We start from the raw sequence: 22,835 nt of genomic DNA, 5'->3' as shown, positions 1-22,835 counted from the left end.
GGCGAGGTCAGTACAGGTGCATCAAAGCTGGGACCGAGAGACTGAAAAACAGCTTCTATCTCTTTGGCCATCAGACTGTTAAACAGCCACCACTAACATTGAGTGGCTGCTGCCAACACACTGACATTGACACTGACTCAACTCCAGCCACTTTAATAATGGGAATTGATGGGAAATGATGTAAATATATCACTAGCCACTTTAAACAATGCTACCTTATATAATGTTACTTACCCTACATTATTCATCTCATATGCATACGTATATACTGTACTCTATATCATCGACTGCATCCTTATGTAATACATGTATCACTAGCCACTTTAACTATGCCACTTTTTTTACATACTCATCTCATATGTATATACTGTACTCGATACCATCTACTGTATCTTGCCTATGCTGCCCTGTACCATCACTCATTCATATATCCTTATGTACATATTCTTTATCCCCTTACACTGTGTATAAGACAGTAGTTTTGGAATTGTTAGTTAGATTACTTGTTGGTTATTACTGCATTGTCGGAACTAGAAGCACAAGCATTTCGCTACACTCGCATTAACATCTGCTAACCATGTGTATGTGAAAAATACAATTTGATTTGGTTTGACTGGATTTGATTTAGAAGGAGTGCAAGGCCGAATTTAGTTATTGCACACCGCACTTTACAGAGTAGGTTTTCCCTAATGGAAATTTGTGCTTGACTTTGCCTACTATGACTCATTTGAATTTTTAAATGTTTTACTTCGCCTTTATTTAATCAGGTAGGCCAGTTGAGAACAAGTTCTCATTTACAACTGCGACCTGGCCAAATAAAGCAAAGCAGTTAGACACATACAACAACACAGCGTTACACATGGAATAAACAAACATACAGTCAATAACACAATAGAAAAAATATATATATACAGTGTGTGCAAATGAGGTAAGATTAGGGAGGCAAGGCAATAAATAGGCCGTAGTTGCGACGTAAATACAATTTAGCAATTAAACACTTGAGTGATAGATGTTCAGAAGATGAATGTGCAAGTAGAGATACTGGGGTGCAAAGGAGCAAAAAATAAAAAATAACAATATGGGGATGAGGTAGTTGGATGGTCTATTTACAGATGGGTTATGTACAGGTGCGATGATCTGTGAGCTGCTCTGACAGGTGATGCTGATGAGGAAGATATGAGTCTCCAGCTTCAGTGATTTTTGCAATTCGTTCCAGGCATTGGCAGCAGAGAACTGGAAGGAAAGGCGGCCAAATAGAAATTGACTTTGGGGGTGAACAGTGAAATATACCTGCTGGAATGCGTGCTATGGGTGGGTGTTGCAATGGTGACCAGTGAGCTGAGATTTGTTCCGATTGGAAACGGCAGGCTATGGTCAATCTTGGGTTAGTTAAACAAGTATATCCTTGCAGTGCCTGCTAAATGACGCTTTTACCACAGATAGAAAAATGAAACAGATATTTCCCCGGATGTATAAATGTGAAGCTTGCGCTTGGCGTTTCCACTCACTACAAAATATGGTAGTGAGAGGAAGCACAGTGGCCGCGGTGGGAGAAGGTGGAACGAGATGGATTTGGGCCAACATTCTGCTCATTGATGAAACATTTGATATCAATACAGTTTTCTATTCCCAAAACAAAAATATGTTACGATCAGAGTGGACTACGTTTTGGAGACTTTGCCATTTGTCAAAGTTTTAAAAACGTGCGTTATTTAGAAGGAGCGCATAGGCGAATTGGATTACTACACATGCGAATTTCACAGAGTAGGCATGAACGCAATGTATGCTAGAACGCGCCCAATAGGATCTCGCTAGCTCTGCCCAACTCCTTGCTTTTTCTGCCCACTGTGACTAATGTATTCCCATTTGAAACGACGGGCTGTGGTTTATCTTGGTTTAGTTATATAAATCTTTGCTATACCTATTGCTCACTACAAGCATGGAACTAGTTAGTGCCATCATTTGTTTTACGGGGAGCAAAATGAACTGCTGCACCATACCATTGCATGAATTCATGGAAATTGGAAGCGAATGAGCTAGCCATCATTTTGAGTGGTTTGGTGAATGCTAGTCAATTTAAACTGCGTATATCAACATAAGTTACTGAGTTATTTAAATAAATAAAAATATCTTCTGAATAAAGACCGGAAGGTGTGTGAACGACGGGCGGCAGTCCAACTAGCTACCGTGGTAACTTCAAATAGGCCAGAATAAAGATGGAAACGATACTTGACCTACCAATCGAAAATAAGATATTTTATGCTGTTCTGGTGTTCTCGTGGACGGTTTATCTATGGGAGGCCTACCTTGCGTACAGACAGGTAATTGTTTACTTTGTTTCGTAACTGTCTCTGTCAATACCGCACCAGGCCCCCGCTGCTGCCCCATTCATAGACGTAACTACTCTAACTACTCAATTGACAATAGAACCTTCTGACCGATGATGTTTGTTAATAACCTCTACGGGATCGGCTAACGGCTAATGTGATTAGCAAGAGGGTTTAAGTAACAACATTTTTTCCCCAGGACCTAGACATATCTCATATGGGCAGAAATATGACATTCTTGTTAATCTAATTGCACTGTCCAATTTACAGTAGCTATTACAGTGAAATAATACCATGCTATGGTTTTAGGAGAGTGAACAATTATGAATTTAAATGTATTAATAAACCAATTAGGCACATTTGGGCAGTCTTGCTACAACATTTTGAACATATATGCAATGGTTCATTGTATCAGTCTAAAACTGCACGCACACTGCTGCCATCTAGTGGCCAAAATCTAAATTTGCTCTTGGGCTGAAATAATACATTATGGCCTTTCTCTTGCAGTTCAAAGATGGTAAAAAAACAAACATTTTTTTTACATCGGGTTATCTTTTACCTGATCTAATGTGTTATATTCTCCATTCATTTCACATTTCCACAAATGTCAAAGTATTTCCTTTCAAATGGTATCAAGAATATGCATATCCTTGCTTCAGGTCCTGAGCTACAGGCAGTTAGATTGGTTAGATTTTAGGTGAAAATTAGCTTGCGGTACTTTTTTGGAAACATAAGGAATGTGTCTTTCATATCAGCCATAAATGCTTAATAAAAAACAAAATGTACATTAGTAGCTACACTTTTTTTTAGGATTAGTGTTCCCACAGCGCCATGTCTCCATGTTACAGCACTTGTTTATGGAAGACAAAGGCCGCCACCAGTGCTAATTAGCAATCGAGCATGCTTTGAACATCTGTGTGTAAGATAACTGGATGTCATAAGGTGAATGCACCAATTTGTTTCCACTGGATGTCATAAGGTGAATGCACCAATTTGTAAGTCGCTCTGGATAAGAGCGTCTGCTAAATGACTTAAATGTAAATGTAAATGAGGAAGTGTAGTTTGTCAGCTGGAGGCACAAAGTGTATGGATCTGTGCAAAACTACTACAGTAAGCATATTCTTTATTTGAAAGATTATTTCTCACTGACATGAAAGATAAGGGGCATTTCAGCATATGTTCAAAAGTGATTGTCGTTTACAAGGAGCCAAATGTGGGCGAATGAAATGGCTGAAGGGATTTCGAGAGCTAGATAGCAGTATGCTGACTCAGTTTCATGTATATTGTTTCAATAACCATGTTTCAGTCCAGTTTTTATACGAGTAAAGTCATACCGTATTTAAAAAAATATTGCGCCAGCTGTGCTGGAAACGGGAAGTTTCTGTACTATTTTTCAATTGCTGTCAGATCATTTGTTTGTTCGACATGGTATGATCTTTTTGTGTCGGTAAAATGTATTATGTAAGAAATGGAGGTTGAAACGCCTTTATGCGAAAACATTGATATAATTACCAACGTATCGAAATAATGCGATGATATGGTGTGTGTGGTCCTCCCAATATGACTCGGAGAAACCATGGAGTTTATTAGGATATAAATGAAATAAGTTATGATTAACTTCACAGGGTGGTGAAATTGCACAGTGATCTTGGTGCTCTTTTCTAAAAAATATCTAAGGTCTTATTTTAGTGACATGATGATCAATGCTTGACTTCTGATTGACAAATACAAATATTCTCAATTCAAGGCTATCCATAATAATCTCATCATGTAGACTAGACTACCCGCACTGTATCTGCAAGCTGTTGGCTAGAGTCCATGTGCCAAGACCAAAGTAGGCACATTTGCTTTTTAACGCAGGTTTTGTTTCAACTCTATTGGTAGAGTTGAAAATGCAATGGAAACACATTGAACATAAGATTTTTATTCGGTACATGAAAAGGTAAAAGGTAAGGTAAAAAATATATTTTCTGTGCATTACGTCATAATGCAGTGATTTTTATCCACGACAAGTCTGTTTAGACTTCCCACTGGTGGGAAAATGCGCATATTGTCTTGGTGCGTTTTTTGGAATATTTGCATGAATCTGTCACCAATTGACTGGTGTTTGCCAGTCTCTCAATATTTTTCCAAGAACAACGCTGTCTTCAGGATTGTCTTCAGGATTGCCTAAAATCAGTGTTATACCAATTGTTGATATACAGTCTGAAACAAAGCACCACAAAAACATGGAACATTTCCTTACAAGCCAGAATGATGAATACAATTACATTTTAATTTAGCTAGTCTACTGGTTGTCTGTGCAGTTGGTCCTTCGGCTGGTTGAAACTTGAGACAAAATATCCACAGGAAAGTATTATTTTGTCAACTTTTTAGACCGCCAGTACTGCCAAATGCCTGTCACCGGTTACATGCGCAAAACCATGTAGCTAAATGCATGCAAGACGTTGGTTAGTTTGCTTGCATGTACTTACTTCTGTCTTGTGCCTTTAGTTGATGAGCAAATAAATCGGGATAGCCACACAGAAACCTGCGTTTCGATAATACTTTCCTGTGGATATTTTGTCAAATTTAGACCAGCTGAAGGACCAACCCAATAGACAATTGGCCGAGTCAGTTCAAATTAAGTTTAGTCAACATTCTGACTTGTAAAGGACTGTTTGGAATTGTTTTATCTAAAAGTTAACTTTATTCTGTAACATGGAAACTGCCTTTAGGATTAGCTATATGAATGGAAAAATAATATGAATAACTTGTCTAACCACATAGCATAACCTTCTAACCACATAGCGGAGGACATACAGATCGACCATGCACGTGCCACAAGAGTTGGGGAAGATCATGGACACGGATACCTTTGAGAAGTCACGTCTTTATCAACTGGACAAGAGCAACTTCAGTTTTTGGTCTGGACTATATTCAGAAACTGAGGGGACGGTAGGTCCAGCTAAAAGATCCATTGGTTTGTTAGGACCTACTTTGTTATATTAGAACGTAGTTGCCTATATCTGCTTACAGATCATATCACCAAACAGGGAATTTTGTGTTTTTAACACTGTTGTTGTCTCATAGCTGATCCTGCTCCTTGGTGGAATCCCTTTCCTTTGGAAAGTTGCTGGGACTGTGACTGCTCGTTTTGGATTGGGTCCCGACTATGAAGTGTGTGACTGCTCCACGGTTAAAATGATCAGTCCAGTATTACGAAGGTTTATTTTCTTGAATCATTATATATATTTCATATATATATTTGATAAATGGTTATTTTTCTTTCAGATCTTCCAGTCTCTTTCGTTTCTGATGCTTGCGACTCTGTTCAGTGCCTTCACTGGTCTTCCCTGGAGTATCTACAACACCTTTGTCATTGAGGAGAAGCATGGCTTCAACCAGCAGGTACCATGTCCAAACTCTCTGGGGACATCCTTATTATACAGGCAAACGTTTCGTAGTTTGAACCAATTACACTTTTTCCCTGGCATGGTTTTAAACATACAGTCTGTGTTTTTTTGCTGTCGCCTACGGTTCTTCTTTCAGACGCTGGGGTTCTTCCTGAAGGATGCTGTGAAGAAGTTTATTGTGACCCAGTGTATCTTGTTGCCAGTGACCTCACTGCTCCTCTACATCATCAAGATTGGTGGAGACTTCTTCTTTATCTACGCCTGGCTCTTCACACTGGGGGTCTCTCTGGTTAGTCCTTTCACCTAGGGTTGTGGCGGTCATGAAATTTTGTCAGCCGGTGATTGTCAAGCAAATAACTGCTGGTCTCATGTTAATGGACCGTGAATTAATGTAAACACGTTTAGCATCTCCTGGCTTTCACACGTAGCCTACAAGCTACTAATGCAGACCGTGGGAACATCTACATTTTTAAAAAGTATAATAAATCCATTTAATATAGCCTACACCATCACAATAAATCTATGATTTATTTTAGACCAGTCTAAAGAAGCATGATATGAAGAAAATGTAGTCTATTTCAAAAGAACAGAATAGCATATTCTGAGTTGTCATTATGTTAGGTCCTCATCTGGCTATGCCATATGGCTGTGGGCTACACTAGTTCATTTAGTAGACAAGATTTGCTTAGAATTCCGTGGCATTCTTTTTTATTATTTTATAGTATGTAGAATACAATTGAATGTAGCAATATAGAAAGGATATTTTCTAAGGAAGTGCACACATACGGCTATTCTATGTTGAGCGGTTAACAAAGAAACAGGTTCTCCTATGTGCTTAACTTAGTTACTTTGCAACTTTCGTTGTGATACAAAACGTTAGGCTATATGTTTTTTAATTTAAAAAAATACATTCTAAGGCTACATGATGCAAACCTAATGATGATTTGAAAAAAGTTGCATGAAAGGCATGAGCTCTGATTTTGTTTCTTGCGCAGGCTGAACACTTCATCAGTCTCTCATTCACAATTTGACAGGCACTTGATAATATTCTCACCATGCCTTGAATTTCCTGGCGGCATCCCCCTTGTGTGACCATAATGCCCCCTAAAAAAATCCATGCCTTTTGCAGCCACTTGTTGTGCACTTGGGCTGAATAAAATAATTATAATTTCCTTCTCCCGGCTGCCATGCTCCTAAGCACCTCTCACATGGCTCTCCCAGATATCTAAATTCTTATTAGCCAATGCCCGTCATGTGATCTGGTCCTTCTCACTGGCATCTCAGCTCCAACGGAGAGATGTGATTGTGTACAAATGTAAGCAAGGTTTGAAATTATTGTTTTAGTCAAATATTATGTATGTTTGGTCTTCTTTTGGTCAATTTGCAGACTACAAATGATTTGTAATTCTGTTTTGGCCCCCCGACCATCCACTCAAGAAAAAAAATCGGCCCGCGCCTGAATCTAGTTGATGAGCCCTGCACTAGCCTATGTCATGCTGTGCTACTATCCCCAATAGTACAAAAGTTGACCTATTCTATTGGCAGAGTTGCAAAGAGAAATCCATATCAGACTATTATTATTATTATGGTCAATAGAAATAAAAGATTAATATGGGAAAAAAGAACAGACACTGGACAGAGGAACTCTGCCTAGAAGGTCAGCATCCCGGAGTCGTCTCTTCACTGTTGACATTGAGACTGGTGTTTTGCGGGTACTATTTAATGAAGCTGCCAGTTGAGGACGTGTGAGACGTCTGTTTCTCAAACAAGACACTAATGTACTTGACCTCTTGCTCAGTTGTGCACCAGGGCCTCACACTCCTTTCTATTCTGTTTAGAGCCAGTTTGCGCTGTTCTGTGAAGGGAGTAGTACACAGCATTGTACGATATCTTCAGTTTCTTGGCAATTTCTCGCATGGAATAGTCTTCATTTCTCAGAACAAGAATAGACTGACAAATTTCAGAAGAAAGTACTTTGTTTCTGGCCATTTTGAACCTGTAATCGAACCCACAAATGCTGATTCCCCAGATACTAAACTAGTCTAAAGAAGGCCAGTTGTATTGCTTCTTTAATCAGGACAAGAGTTTTTAGCTGTGCTAACATAATTGCAAAAGGGGTTTCTAATGATCAATTGGCCATTTAAAATGATAAACTTGGATTAGCTAACACAACGTGCCATTGGAACACAGGAGTGATGGTTGCTGATAATGACCCTCTGATAATCCATAAAAAATCTGCCATTTCTAGCTACAATAGTATTTTACAACATTACATGTCTATACTGTATTTCTGATCAATTTAATGTTATTTTAATGGACAAACAATGTGCTTTTCTTTCAAAAATAAGGACATTTCTAAGTGACTCCAAACTTTTGAACGGTAATGTATTCCTAAACACCAATGCGCAGCAATGCACACATGGCAGTAGGCTATAAGTGCGAACGTTCCAAAATGCAATCAAGTAGCAGGAAAAAAAACATTCTCAAAAGTGACCGCAAATGTAATTATGCATGTAATGCTTTATTATAAAGGTGCATTTTTATGGTGAAAAGGATCTTCCCCAAAGTTGAAACTCATGCACCGTCTATGTATGCCAGTTAGGCTCTACATCAGTTGTAAAGTGGATTAATGTGTTTACCTTCTTAAAATGATTTGGCCACATTAGTTGTGATACATATAGGCCTATGGCCTAGGCTATATGATGTGTGCAACTATGATTTGAAAAGGTCACAAAAGGCATGCACTGTTTGATAATGATATAATGATATGATAATACATATTTCACAAGTGAATGGCTAATATTGTCACCCATCAGACTATTCTTCATTTAATGTTCTCTTTATATATACTAAATAATATACAGTACCAGTCAAAGGTTTGGACACACCTACTCATTTTTCATTTTATTTTTACTCTTTTCTACATTGTACGGTAATAGTGAAGACATCAACACTATGAAAAAACATATGGAATTATGCAGGAACCAAAAAAGTGTTAAATCAAAATATATTTGAGATTCTTCAAAGTAGCCACCCTTTGCCTTGATGGGACATTGTCCTGTTGAAAAACAACTAATAGTCCCACTAAGTCAAAAACCAGATGGGATGGCGTATCACTGAATAATTCTGTTGTAGCCATGCTGGTTAAGTGTGCCTTGAATTCTAAATAAATCAGTGTCACCAGCAAAGCACCATCACACCTCCTCCTCCACGCTTCATGATGTGAACCACACATACGGAGATGATCCGTTTACATACTCTGCGTCTCACAAAGACACGGTGGTTGGAACCAAAAGTCTATGCACTTAAATAGTGAATGGAGGACGCTTTTCCCGTAGTTCATTTTCATGGCAGCCAGATAGGCTATACTGCTGTTGTAAAGCGAAGCAATGTGCTTAATATTAGGATAGTTGAGAATATAAAATATAGCAGGCCTACCCTATAGAAAGTTAATGGGATCCACCGCTTTTTAATAGAGGACATCAACTATGTTTTCGCATGCAATTGCAGAGCCTATAGAAATGTTGAGCTCATGGGCTCTCATGAAGTGTTTGATTTTCAAAAACATTTGCATTGATGTCAGTTATTAGTGGGAGAATAGAGTGCTGAGTACCAGTCAGTTAGCAAGTTTGGTAGGCAACTAATGACCATCAGCAGCTTCAGAGTTTGGAGAAACCTAGTTACCGTGACTAAACGGTCAAGTGGACTTTGACTGCTGGCATGACTTGTGTGGTGGTAATACCGTCACCGTAATAGCCCTACTTTCACCTCCTAGCTACCTTGAAACAGCAGTTTTATAGGCTCAAGCAATTTAATTATGCATAATGAGTTAAGCTATAGTCAAATTAGTCTAAACTATTTCATTCTGATCATTCTTCCTCACTCTTAGGTGCTGGTGACCATCTATGCTGATTACATTGCTCCCCTATTTGACAAGTTTACTCCTTTGCCAGAGGGCGAGCTGAAGGAAGAGATTGAGAGCATGTCTAAGTCTATCAATTTTCCCCTCACTAAGGTCTATGTAGTAGAAGGTAAGGCACAATACATTAACTCAACAACTAGTTTTGTCCAAAAGATGGGACTGCTTCCACTGTATCTATAATTGTTTATCATCAGAGGAGACCAAAGCATAATGGGTGCTGAGGAGACCAAGGCATAAGAGGGAGGTGGTCACATTTTCATTGTAACATATGGACAGTAAAGTTGTATTGTAATTAGGGCTGTCAAGCACTAAAAACATTTAATCGAATTTGCTAAAATTAAGCTGTAATTTACGATTTTTCATACAAAAAACATTACAAGAATATTGACGTCTTAATTTTTGTCTTAAGGTAAATTGAGGAACCACACTTTCTTTAACCTCAATATCAACTTGTTTTTAGCTTTATAGATTACCGTAATTTACGGACTATAAGCCGCTACTTTATTCCCACACTTTGAACCTCGCGGTTTATACAATGACGCGGCTAATTTATGGATTTTTCCCGTTTTCACAAGATTCATGCCGCCAAAAAACTGAGCACCGTCACATAATGTGACGTAAATCGAGCACGCTCAAACTTCCCATCATTCTGATTACGGTAGTAATTTTGTCACCCTCATCATGGCAAAGACACGGAGAAATGCATATGATGCAGCTTTCAAGTTGAAGGCGATCGATCTGGCTGTTGGAAAAGGGAATAGAGCTGCTGCATGGGAGCTTGGCCTTAATGAGTCGATTATAAGACTTTGTAAACAGCAGCGTGAGGAACTGACTCAGTGCAAAAAGACAACAAACCTTTCAGAGGGAAGAAAAGCAGATGGCCCAAAGTATTTGCAGCCACTCGACATCAGTGTAAATCGTGCATTTAAGGTGGCGCTCTTTGTTCAGTGGGAGGCTTGGATGACAAGTGGGGAGAAATCCTTCACTAAAACGGGCCGTATGCGAAGAGCAACTTATGGTCAAGTCTGCCAGTGGGTCCTGACAGCGTGGAGCATTGTCAAAAAATCAACTATCATCAACTGGTTTAGAAAGGCTTGACTGCTGCGTGTTGAAGGGGCAGCATGAGCTCAGCGGGGTAGTTGCCTCCGGATGAAAGTGACGAGAGCGACAATGAAAACGATCCAACATCGGATGAAGCAATTCTGAGTCTATTCAACTCAGACACCGAAGGAAATTACTTCAGAGGTTTCAGTGCACAGGAGGAGGAAGATAGTGACCAATGACTTTACTGGTAGGCTACTGTTTAATTTTTGTTACAAGCCGTGTTTCGTTAAAGCCTATTTATTTTTGTTACAAGCCGTGTTTCGTTTAAAGGCTGTGTAAAGTTAATTTGTTTCAATGTACCGGTAGGCACCTGCGGCTTATAGACGTGTGCGGCTTATTTATGTACAAAATACATCTTTTTTAATAATTCAGTGGGTGCGGTTTATATTCGGGTGCGCTTAATAGTCCAGCAATTACGGTATGTATTTGGGATGTTTTCAGTGTATTTTGAATGTTTCGGATAATGCACCTAAATCATGATTCAAAAAAATTAACTGCACTAAAATTGCAAAAAATGAACTGATTTAACTCTTGACAGCCCTAGTTGAAATGATCTGTTTTGACCTACTCTTCCAGGTTCCAAGCGCTCCTCCCACAGTAACGCTTACTTCTATGGGTTCTTCAAGAACAAGCGCATAGTGTTGTTCGACACCCTGATGGAGGACTACTCTCCCCTCAACAAGGACGGAGAGCCAGAGAATGTGCCTGCAGAGGAGACTGACACACCAACTGAGGCCAAAGCCAAGCCCAAGGTCAGACATACTCCTTTACACAGAGAACTGTGTGTCAACATGTTATTAATCTAAAATACTGAAAGAAGGTTCAGGACTGCAACTTGATTTCCTTCAATTATATTTATTGCTGAAACAAGCTTCTTCTTCAAAGCACTCCATTATTACTGAGCACAGCTTCAGCAATACAGAACATTTTTGTCATCTTGGTTGGAGCTCTGCAAGCACACTACAATTTTCATGTTATGAATCTAATTTGTTGAGGGGTCCTATCATAGAAACCAATAAGATGGTATACTAGTATATGTAGTCAGTGTTTCATACATACTTCATTAACATCAAGCTATTCATGTTCTTAACTCTTTTCAGAACAAGAAGCAAGGCTGCAACAACCCAGAGGTCTTGGCCGTATTGGGCCACGAGCTTGGCCACTGGAAGTTGGGCCACACTGTGAAGAACATTGTCATCAGTCAGGTTTGTTTGGAAATTCCCTTGATATGCGTTTGCATGTCAGATCTATACCAATATTCCATTCTTGCAGATCCTGGAAATTCACATGTTGATGTAGAAATGTCAATAAGCATGTTACCATCCACAGGTTTTATGTGAGTAAAGTCATAGTGTAAAAAAACGTATAATAATCACGACAGCTGTGATGGAAACAGAGTTTCTGTACAATTTTATAAATGCCGACAGATCATTTGTTCATTTGATATGGTGTGATATTGTGTCGGTCAAATGATCTAATTACTTAGACTAGTCTACCCGCATTGTATCTGCGAGCTGTTGGCTAGAGCGCAGCTGCCAAGATCCAGAGTAGGCACATTTGCTATTTAACAAGAACAGTTTTTGTGACAAAACTATTGGTAGAGTTGAAAATGCGATAGAAACGCATTGAACATAAAAATGTTTAGGTGCATAACATAAACTAAAAAAAGTATATTTCGTGTGCATATGTCATCACGCACTGATTTTTATCCACAACAAGTCCGTTTGGTGGAAACACCACTGGTGAGTGAACTATTTTTCTGCTATTTTAAAAAATGTGTATATATTTGCATTACAATCTGTCGCCAATTGAATGGAAACCTTGGTAATGGTAACATTTTTGTCCCCCCCTGCCTCTGTCCTTGCAGATGAACTCCTTCTTGTGCTTTTTCCTCTTTGCTGTGTTGATTGGACGAAAGGAGCTATTCATAGCCTTTGGTTTCTATGACAGCCAGCCCACGTTGATTGGTTTGATGATCATATTCCAATTCATCTTCTCCCCATATAATGAGGTGAGTGACTCCCATCTCTTAAACAATGCATTTATATCTAACGTCTTAATACACTTCAGTGGAGGCCTTAGATGTTAGCGCTGCAAGTGCTGTGCAAGTGTTTGTTTTGCGAAAATACCTTGGGCATAGTAGCAAATATTATCCAATGAAATATACAGCTAAACCTACAATATAGAGTATCTATTAAAGGATATAAAATGTGTAAGCAAATCTCTATTTTTGATGGAAATGGCATGTTATACTTTCATCCACATTTTATTTATTTATTTATTTGTTATTTTACCAGGTAAGTTGACTGAGAACACATTCTCATTTACAGCAACGACCTGGAGAATAGTTACAGGGGAGAGGGGGATGAATGAGCCAATTGTAAACTGGGGATTATTAGGTGACCGTGATGGTTTGAGGGCCAGATTGGAAATTTATCCAGGACACCGGGGTTAATACCCCTACTCTTATGATAAGTGCCAGGGGATCTTTAATGACCTCAGAGAGTCAGGACACCCGTTTAAACTCCCATCCGAAAGACTGCACCCTACACAGGGCAGTGTCCCCAATCACTGCCCTGGGGCATTGGGATATTTTTTATTTTTTTAAACCAGAGGAAAGAGTGCCTCCTACTGGCCCTCCAACACCTCATTGTGCAGTAAAGGCTCAGAATGTTGCATTTTTTTACATTCTTCAAATACGTCCTTTTAGAGTCCTCTTTGAGTTTGGTTCGATTATTTTTTTAAAATCTTGTAAACATTAAATGCATTATGTGGGTTTAATGATATAACAATACAGAATAAAACAATTAATAAGTCCCATGATGCTAGTGACTGCCCATCATATTACTTTACTTTAATAAAATGTGTTGTGTATATATATATTTTTTATGTCTTTATTATTTCATTCTTAGTCATCTTATCTATAAAGAGTGAGCTGCTTTCTATGAAGAAATAGTAAAATTGTGGTTTTGTCAGACAGCAAAGTAAATAACACATACTTTTATGATTGCTGATTACCAACTATCAATCTCTTAGATCATGTCCTTTCAGGTAGAGACCTCGCAAACCAACTGCTCTCTATCCCTCGCATATCTCATATTCTTCTGTCTCTTTTATGTAGCAGGCGTAAAAGGAACAGACTGGACAAGTAGGTGCACAATGGATTATGGTCATTGTAGTTAATTACCACATTTTCTGCGCTACACTATCGATTATTGGTCTGTTGGAAACTACAACACCCTACTACATCGCACAATTCAGGAATTCAAATAACTGAAGCATTGAAAATAACACATTTCAGTTAATCGCTCAGCACTATCTTTTAGAAATGGAAAATCTCTCAGTATAGTGATGCAGGTCTTTAGATGTTGTACACATTAAATTGTCATTCCAAACTTTATCCGCACCGTTATATTCAATTTTGTTGCTACATGAGTGATACCTATCCATCCATTCTAGAAGCAGGCTGTACAGAGAATGGAACAGCTGGATAGGGGAAACAGCTGGTATCGCACAAAATGAAGTATTACGTTACCGGTAGTTCACAATGACAATTCCATATGTACAACATCTAAAGACCTGATTCACTGTACTGAGAGCCTTTCAGGTTTATAAAAGGACATATTTGGATGTTTTTGGTGCATTTTTTTCCTGAGTCTCCTCACTGCACAATGAGGACGTGAACTGCTGGTTGGGGTAAGTTTATAAAAAACATGACATTTACATAAAGAAATTGAGATCTGGTTGTAAAAAAAGCAAAGTTGAAGTTGTTTTATTAGTCGTACTGTATGTACGGGATACGCATGGTATACATCGTCCAACAAAATGCTTACTTGCTGGTTCCTTCTCGACAATGCAACAACAATAATACATAGCAAAGAATAGAATACGAACATAAAGTAAATGGCAGTAGAATAGAATAAATGTTTGAGTATAAGTAAACTCAGCAAAAAAGGATCCTCTCACTGTCAACTGCGCTTATTTTCAGCAAACTTAACATGTGTAAATATTTGTGTGAACATAACAAGATTCAACAACTGAGACACAAACTGAACAAGTTCCACATACATGTGACTAACAGAAATGGAATAATGTGTCCCTGAACAAAGGGGGGTCAAAATCAAAAGTAGCAATCGGTATCGGGTGTGGCCACCAGGTGCATTATGTACTGCAGTGCATCTCCTCCTCATGTACTGCACCAGATTTGCCAGTTCTTGCTGTGAGATGTTACCCCACTCTTCCACCAAGGCACCTGCAAATTCCCGGGCATTTCTGGTGGGAATGGCCCTCAGCCTCCAATCCAACAGCTCCCAGACGTGCTCAATGGTATTGAGATCCGGCCTCTTCGCTGGCCACGGCAAAACACTGACATTCCTGTCTTGCAGGAAATCATGCACAGAACGAGCAGTATGGCTGGTGGCATTGTCATGCTGGAGGGTCATATCAGGATGAGCCTGCAGGAAGGGTACCTCATGAGGGAGGAGGATGTCTTCCCTGTAACTCACAGCGTTGAGATTTCCTGCAATGAAAACAAGCTCAGTCCGATGATGCTGTGACACACCGCCCCAGACCATGACGGATCCTCCACCTCATCGATCCCGCTCCAGAGTACAGGCCTCGGTGTAACGTTCATTCCTTCGACGATAAACGTGAATCTGACCATCACCCCTGGTGAGACAAAACCGCGACTCGTCAGTGAAGAGCACTTTTTGCCAGTCCTGTCTGGTCCAGCTACAGTGGGTTTGTGCCCATAGGCGACGTTGTTGCCGGTGAGGACCTGCCTTACAACAGGCCTACAAGCCCTCAGTCCAGCCTATTGCGGATAGTCTGAGCACTGATGGAGAGATTGTGCGTTCCTAGTGTTGTAACCTTGCAGCATACCTAAGGCACGTTCACACAGATGAGCAGGGACACTGGGCATCTTTATTTTGGTGTTTTTCAGAGTCCGTAGAAAGGTATTTTTAGTGTCCTAAGTTTTCATAACTGTGACCTTAATTGCCTACCGTCTGTAAACTGTTAGTGTCTTAACATCTGTTCCACAGGTGCATGTTCATTCATTGTTTATGGTTCATTGAACAAGCATGGGAAACAGTGTTTAAACCCTTTACAGTGAAGATTTGTGAAGTTATTTGGATTTTTACTAATTATCTTTGAAAGACTCCTGAAAAAGAGATGTTTCTTTTTTTGCTGAGTTTATATTACAGGAAGGCACAATTTATAGTACAATATTTACATTTGTTTTGGGGAAGGAGTGTTGAGCAGTATAATAAGAATCTGGTAGCAGCAGTACTCATGTGTGAGGAGAATCAGTGCAGGTGGTCTCCTTTTAAGTCAGCTTTAAACAGAAAATGTTGTTAAAATGGAGATGAGGGTGGGATGCTAAGAGTATCTCTGATACTTCACTGAGGAAAACTGAAATGGTTTCCTATTCCTACCTCCAGGTCCTGTCCTTCTGTCTGACGGTCTTGAGCCGCAGGTTTGAGTTCCAGGCAGATGCCTTTGCGCGGGGCATGGGCCGAGCCTCAGAGCTCTACTCCGCCCTCATCAAGCTCAACAAAGACAACCTGGGCTTCCCTGTGGCCGACTGGCTCTTCTCCATGTGGCACTACTCCCATCCTCCCCTCCTGGAGCGCCTACGGGCCCTGGGAGGCACCAAGCAGGACTGACGGGCCCTGAAGGGAGAGCCACGTCTGCTGCCTTTCCCCAAGGGCCTCCGCAAGCCACTTCTGGCCCTCTGATGTCCTCCCCATCTCTTTTGCTGTTGCCCTGTTTTTGTTATCCTTTATCCTCACCAGTAGGTTCCTTTTTTCAATTTCAAACTTGCACAATACCAAAATGTTTTGATGAGACGACGAAGATATCTCATCTATGCTTATTCTAGGCAAACATGAAGATACAGATGTCATAAACACAAAACCATTGTGGGCATAAATAATTGCCTTAATGTTATTTTAAGCACTTGCCACTAGTACAGGTCACATTTATCAAGGATTGCTCATTATATTTCAGCAAGGTTTTTATTTCTTACTCAGTTTTATTTACTTCCCAAATAATTTGTCGTTCCAAATGTTTTCTCATTAAACCTCAAATTGTATTGTACCGGTCCCGGTCCAATCCATTTTTAGAGGGGTTTGAAAAAGAAACTGCTCCCAGAATTATTAAGTGTCAATAGGATGTATTGCTTGTACAAAGAATGGGCCATCAATTAATTAATAGTATAAACTGCTGCCTAGGCTGGTTGACTGGCTCAATCTACAACTGTTATATATAGTTTGAGTGCCTGTGACTTCCCAGGGATCTGTGACTTGTGATAGTTTTTAAGTAAAGGTTTGGCCAGTGACAACATAGTAATTCACTATTTAGGTTACATTTCTTCGCATTTGTTTTTGACACGATTTCATTTTTTTTATGCACTTGTTTGTTAACAATGGTCTGACCATACTGTACTTGTAAATAATTGATTAGCGATTAGCTTTGCAAAAAGAGAAAAGTGTACGCAAACTTTTGGCCTATTTGAATGTGGTTTGGAATCTTCTGTTAATGTTTTATTGTTTAGTTCTCTACTTCTGGTGCCTATGTGCGAGGTTTGATCGTGAACCCAGTTTTGACTGACGAAGGCTGGGAGACTGGGGTGGCTATAAGTCACATCACAAAACTCAAGTGTTTGGTTTGATATAGGACATACAGTACATTTCTTGCAGTATTGTGAATAAAGTCCCTCACAGCAGTCGTCCTATTTGTCTCACCTTTGCTCTGGTAATGGTAGTGAGTCATGGCAGCTTCATCCATATCAGGTGAACCGTTTTAGAAATTACAGAAGTATTGGGACCAATTCACTATAAAAGTAGTAAAACGATCAAGCTTGTGACTACAAATTTGTTGGATGCCTTTGCTGTTTCAGATTATTTTGTGCCCAATAGACATTAATGGTAAATCATGTATTGTGTCATTGTGGAGTCACTTTTATTTTTATTTTTATTGTACCTACATGCTAGGCAGTGTCAAGCAATTTTCTGGGGCCTTTCACAAAGACTCCAGCCACCCGAGACAGGGAATGTTCTCCATGCTCTCATCTGGCAGGCGACACTGGTGCATCAAGGCTTAGCAAACAGACTTCTAAACAGCTTCTATCCCCTGACCATAAGACTTATGGCTAACAGTTACTGCTCTCCCTTTCCTACACACTATCCACACAGACTCGAGGCCCCATCCATAAGTCTCTAACCACACAGACACAACCTACATTGTTGCTAAAATGATTATTGATTACTCCATTACACTGCTGTCCATTGATTGTCATTACCATTAGTATCTATTTATCCACTATTACTCCTGTTTACAAGTATACACAGTGTACAAAGCATTAAGAACACCTGCTATTTCCATGACAGGTTGGCCAGGTGAATCCAGGAGAAAGCTATGATCCTGTATGGATGTCACTTGTTAAATCCACTTCAATCAGTGTAGATGAAGGGGAGGAAACGGGTTAAAGAAAGATTTTTATGCTCTTGAGACATTTGAGACATGGATTGTTTGTGTGCCATTCAGAGGGTGAATGGGCAAGACACAAACCAAGTGGTAGTAGGTAGGTGCCAGGCGCACCAGTTTATGTAAAGAACTGGAACACTGCTGGGTTTTTCATGCTCAACAGTTTCCCGTGTTTATCAAGAATGGTCCATCACCCAAAGGACATCCAGCCAACTTGATACAACTGTGGGAAGCATCCCCGTGGAGCGCTTTCGACACCTTGTAGATTCCATGCCCTGCCGAATTGAGGCTGTAAGTATTTATATATATATATTCCTGCTACCAATCACTTTTCAGCCCTGTACATTCTACTACCAGTCACTTAAATGTCACTGGTAGGGTTATCACTTAAATATATAAACCTACCTCAATCATTTCAGTATCCCTTCACCACAGGAGGTTGGTGGCACCTTAATTCGGGAGGATGGGCTTGTGGTAATGACTAGAACGGAGTCAGTGGAATGGTGTCAAATATGTTTTCAATGTATTTAAATGTCATTCGATTTGCTCTGATCCAGCCATTATTATGAGCCGTCCTCCCCTCAGTAGCCTCCACTGCCCTGCACTTAAATAAGGTACTGTCACTGACCTGTATATACGTCTGTTCTAGTGTTAACTCACATTGTAGTTCTTGTGTGTTCATTTGAATTACATTTGTTATTCTATTTTCTATTATTATCACTGCATTGTTGGGAAAGAGCTCCTAAGGTAAGAATTTCCCTGTACTGTTTTAGACCTGTTGTATCCTGTGCAACAACTTGGACATTTTAAAATACAAAAGGTAATATCTTATTGTAAATGTCAAGTAGTTGTTGTGTAGGTCTACTGTGTATTTGACAACATGCATATATGGCAAACAAATCTATAATTTAGCAGAAGTGCTCACAGGCTGGAGTAGACCAATGCAATAAACAAATGGCAACGCCACTACGTAGTGCGCAGCGCATGCACATCAAACTGTGGGTATCACGCTGTCCGGTATATGAGGCCGTACCATTACAAATAGGGGTGGACATATTTCCAAGTGACATTTTGATTGTTTAAGACTGATAGCCATGTATTAAAACGTGTTTAATGAAAGAAATCCACACCTTTTTACGGATGGTACTATTGAGCTGGATCTAACTGATCCTTAATCGAAAAAGAATAAAGACTCAGCTCATCCGTTTCCACACCCATTTTAGACAATGGTGAGGACCTGTTTGGTTTATTTTGGTAGACAAGGGCAAATGGTCAAATTATAGTTGTTTTGGTGCGAAATGGCAAGGTTTTTGAGACCCGACGTTAGGAGTCTACTCACCACACAGCTAAGGATGACATCTAACCAGGTAAAAACGCACGACATATGATAAGACCACGTTTTGCTTTTCGCGGCTAATACAGTCTAAAAGTTGAAGTGAAACAAGTGGTATTCAATTGTCAGGTGATTTGACTATGGCCTTGGACAATTTTTTAATGTTATTTTTGTTACCTACTCAGTCAGTCAGTTAATGTTTCACAGATATTTGGACCTTTCATCTAGATTCTGGTGCAACATTGTAGCAAACGACTGTACTGACAGCATTCTATGAAGCGAAATAGTTTTGTAAGCAGTTCAATGTGTCCAGTTAGTTGAAAGCCAATTATAAAAAATAAAAGTATACACCTCCGGTCTGATGACTTCATGGAATTTGGTTGAATTCGTCCATCCTATGAATCGTTATTGAAACAAGTATCTGGTGCTGTCAGCGGTTGTTGGTCAGAGGTATTTTTTTTAAATTAAGGCATTGTTGACGTTCTCTTGTCAACTCCGTACAATAGGTCTTTTAAGTGAACATCAGGAAGACGTTTTTACATTGGGGCATGAAAATCAATGTGTGAGGCCATATGGCCTAACATTTTGCAATGTATTGACATATTATATTAGTGTTCCACATGCAAAAAGATTCCCATTTCAATCTTTGCTTTAGCTAATTCAGGTGCATGTCACATGACACCAATTAGTACTAACAACCATTTACTTTTATACAGCATATGCTGATAACAGCATTTACCATTGTACAACGAAAGCTTTATGCAATTTGAAGGTCATTTTTTTCGGTAATAAAATTTGTGAATTACACAACACACCAATGTCATACATGTTCCTTAAATGGGGAGTAACTAGTTATTATGTTTACTTATTAATTTATCTTTCCTCATGTACCAGCTGGGTGAGTTGGGCAAAGGTGCAGGGAAAGGAGGGGGTGGCGGAGGATCTGTCAGAGAGGCAGGAGGAGCCCTTGGAAAGAAACAGGCTGCAGAGGAGGAAATGTACTTCAGGTGAGTTGGGGCTTATACAGTACATTGACAAAAGTATGTGGACACCTGCTTGTTGAACATCTCATGCCAAAATCATGGGCATTAGTATGGAGTTGGTCCCCCCCCCCCCTTTGCTGCTATAACAGCCTCCACTCTTCTGGGAAGGCTTTCCACTAGATCAGGGCTGCCCAACTGTCTTTCTGGAGATCTACAGTCCTGTGAATTTTCAGTCCAACCCTAAATTACTACTAATTAGCTGCACAACAAGATCTTAACTAGCTGAATCAGATATGCAAAATTTGGGTTGGATTGAAAACGTATAGGACAGCATATCTCCAGTTGGGCAGCACTGCACTAGATGTTGGAACATTGCTGCGGGGACTTGCTTCCATTCAGCCACGAGCATTAGTGAGGTTGGACCATTGGGCCTGGTGCTGTTGGCGTTCCAATTCATCCCAAATGTGTTTTGAAGGGATTGAGGTGAGGGCTCTTTGCAGGCCAGTCAAGTTCTTCCACACCGATCTTGTCAAACCATTTCTCTATTTATTTCGCTTTGTGCACAGGGGCATTGTCATGCTGAAACAGGAAAGGGCCTTCCCCAAACTGTTGCCACAAAGTTGGAAGCACAGAATCGTCTGTCATTGTATGCCGTAGCATAAAATTTTTCCTTCACTTGAACTAAGGGGTCTACCCCGAACCATGAAAAACAGCCCCAGACCATTATTCCTTCTCCACCATACTTTACATTTGGCACTATGCAATTGGGCATGTAGCGTTCTTCTGGCATCCGCCAAACCCAGATTTGCCAGTCGAAGTGCCAGATGGTGAAGTGTTATTCATCACTCCAGCCGACTCTTGGCATTGCAACTGGTGATCTTAGGCTTGTGTGCGGCCCCTTGGCCAAGGAAACACATTTCATTAAGCTCCTGACAAACAGTTCTTGTGCAAACGTTGCTTCCGGAGGCAGTTTGGAAATCGGTCGTGAGTGTTGCAACCGAGGACAGGTTGATTTTTTTACATGCTCGCCAGTCCCGTTTGAGCTTGTGGCCTACCACTTCATCACAATAACAGCACTTACAGTTGACTCTAAAGGCAGAAATTTGACAAACTGACTTGTTGGAAAGGTGGCAACCTATGACAGTGCCACGTCTAGGCCATTCTACTGCCAATGTTTGTCTATGGAGATTGCATGGCTGTGCACTCAATGTTGTACACCTGTCAGCAACAGGTGTGGCTGAAATATCTGAATCCACTCATTTGAAAGGGTGTCCACATGCTTTTGTGTTTATAGAGGTTTTGTGGCAGTCTCCCGACCTATAGAGGCTTTGTGGAAGTCTGTCTCATGTCATCACTGTACCTCATGCTTTCCTATCTCTGAATCCAGACGTAAAGAGCAGGAACAGTTGGCTGCACTGAAGCAGCACCACCAAGAGGAGATTGATCACCATAAGAAGGAGATTTCGAGGCTGCAGAGCGAGATTGACCGTCACAAGGGGAAAATTAGAAAGCTGAATCATGATGATTGAGACTCACTCTATTTGAATGAAGCTCAGGGATTCTTTATTGCCAACCCCTAGATATTGCCTGCATTGCCTCTCTGGGCCAGCTCTGTGTATGTGTGATTAATTGTTCTGTATATGCTAAAGGTTATTAAAACAATTATTTGAAATGTTATACTTTTTCATGGTTATTGCTTTCAGTTATTGTTAATGCTAAGATGATGATTTGAGATGCCACATTACAGAAGGATGATGACAGTCCGTGGAGCTAGCAGAGGCGTCATGCCCATAGGGGGCAACGGGGTCCTGTTTTGACATTTACCGATGTTAAATTCATTACTAAACTTAATTTTTAAGCCCACATTTTATAATACTTATAAGCGGCACACTGACTGGACCATGCAAAGAGTACGTAATATTTATTTTTATTTGAAGGATGAAATCTCTTGATGCACAATCTCATTTTCAGGAGTGTCGGGGGGAAAAAACTATAGTTAGTAACAAGAATAATATAGAAGCTAATGTCTAATAATTAATTAACTACTACTACAAATAAGTACCTATAATATATTCGTACTGTGCCTTCGGAAAGTATTCAGACCCATTTGAATTCTTCCACATTTTGTTATGTTACAGCCTCATTCTAAAACTGATTTTAAAATATCCTCAGCAATATAACATTTTAAAATGTATTAAAAGTCAATAACAGACTTTATTTACATAAGTATTCAGACCCTTTGCTATTGGACTTGAAATTGAGCTCCGGTGTATCCTGTTTCCA

At 39.9% G+C, this 22,835-nt stretch overlaps 2 protein-coding genes across 2 annotated transcripts; both read left to right on the top strand.

The window, feature by feature from the left end:
* Nucleotides 1–1,967: 1,967 nt before the first annotated feature.
* On the top strand, nucleotides 1,968–17,475 carry LOC124046273 (CAAX prenyl protease 1 homolog). The gene is made up of 10 exons (XM_046366455.1): nucleotides 1,968–2,321; nucleotides 5,118–5,264; nucleotides 5,400–5,486; nucleotides 5,601–5,717; nucleotides 5,859–6,011; nucleotides 9,612–9,753; nucleotides 11,325–11,500; nucleotides 11,849–11,953; nucleotides 12,616–12,759; nucleotides 16,190–17,475. The coding sequence occupies exons 1-10, from the start codon at nucleotides 2,217–2,219 to the stop codon at nucleotides 16,412–16,414; spliced, it is 1,401 nt and encodes a 466-aa protein (XP_046222411.1). The 5' UTR covers nucleotides 1,968–2,216; the 3' UTR covers nucleotides 16,415–17,475.
* A 1,825-nt stretch (nucleotides 17,476–19,300) lies between these two features.
* LOC124045211 (ATPase inhibitor B, mitochondrial-like) lies at nucleotides 19,301–22,229 on the top strand. The gene is made up of 3 exons (XM_046364473.1): nucleotides 19,301–19,603; nucleotides 20,464–20,576; nucleotides 21,940–22,229. Exons 1-3 carry the CDS (start codon nucleotides 19,535–19,537, stop codon nucleotides 22,079–22,081), a joined length of 324 nt encoding a protein of 107 aa, XP_046220429.1. The 5' UTR covers nucleotides 19,301–19,534; the 3' UTR covers nucleotides 22,082–22,229.
* The last annotated feature ends 606 nt before the right edge of the window (nucleotides 22,230–22,835 follow it).

The sequence above is a fragment of the Oncorhynchus gorbuscha genome, linkage group LG10, assembly GCF_021184085.1.
Source record: "Oncorhynchus gorbuscha isolate QuinsamMale2020 ecotype Even-year linkage group LG10, OgorEven_v1.0, whole genome shotgun sequence".
Lineage (NCBI taxonomy): Eukaryota > Metazoa > Chordata > Actinopteri > Salmoniformes > Salmonidae > Oncorhynchus > Oncorhynchus gorbuscha.
Note: the sequence above shows the minus strand (reverse complement) of the source record. Positions and strands in the feature narration are given on the sequence as shown.

What these genes read in the sequence shown, in the direction of transcription:
- LOC124045211 (XM_046364473.1), top strand. Translation starts at nt 19,535, where the DNA reads ATGGCAAGGTTTTTGAGACCCGACGTTAGGAGTCTACTCACCACACAG. An exon ending in TAAGGATGACATCTAACCAG is followed by an intron (nt 19,604 to 20,463) that starts GTAAAAACGCAC and finishes CTCATGTACCAG; the next exon opens with CTGGGTGAGTTGGGCAAAGG. An exon ending in GAGGAGGAAATGTACTTCAG is followed by an intron (nt 20,577 to 21,939) that starts GTGAGTTGGGGC and finishes CTCTGAATCCAG; the next exon opens with ACGTAAAGAGCAGGAACAGT.
- LOC124046273 (XM_046366455.1), top strand. Translation starts at nt 2,217, where the DNA reads ATGGAAACGATACTTGACCTACCAATCGAAAATAAGATATTTTATGCT. An exon ending in AGCATGGCTTCAACCAGCAG is followed by an intron (nt 5,718 to 5,858) that starts GTACCATGTCCA and finishes TTCTTCTTTCAG; the next exon opens with ACGCTGGGGTTCTTCCTGAA. An exon ending in AGGCCAAAGCCAAGCCCAAG is followed by an intron (nt 11,501 to 11,848) that starts GTCAGACATACT and finishes AACTCTTTTCAG; the next exon opens with AACAAGAAGCAAGGCTGCAA.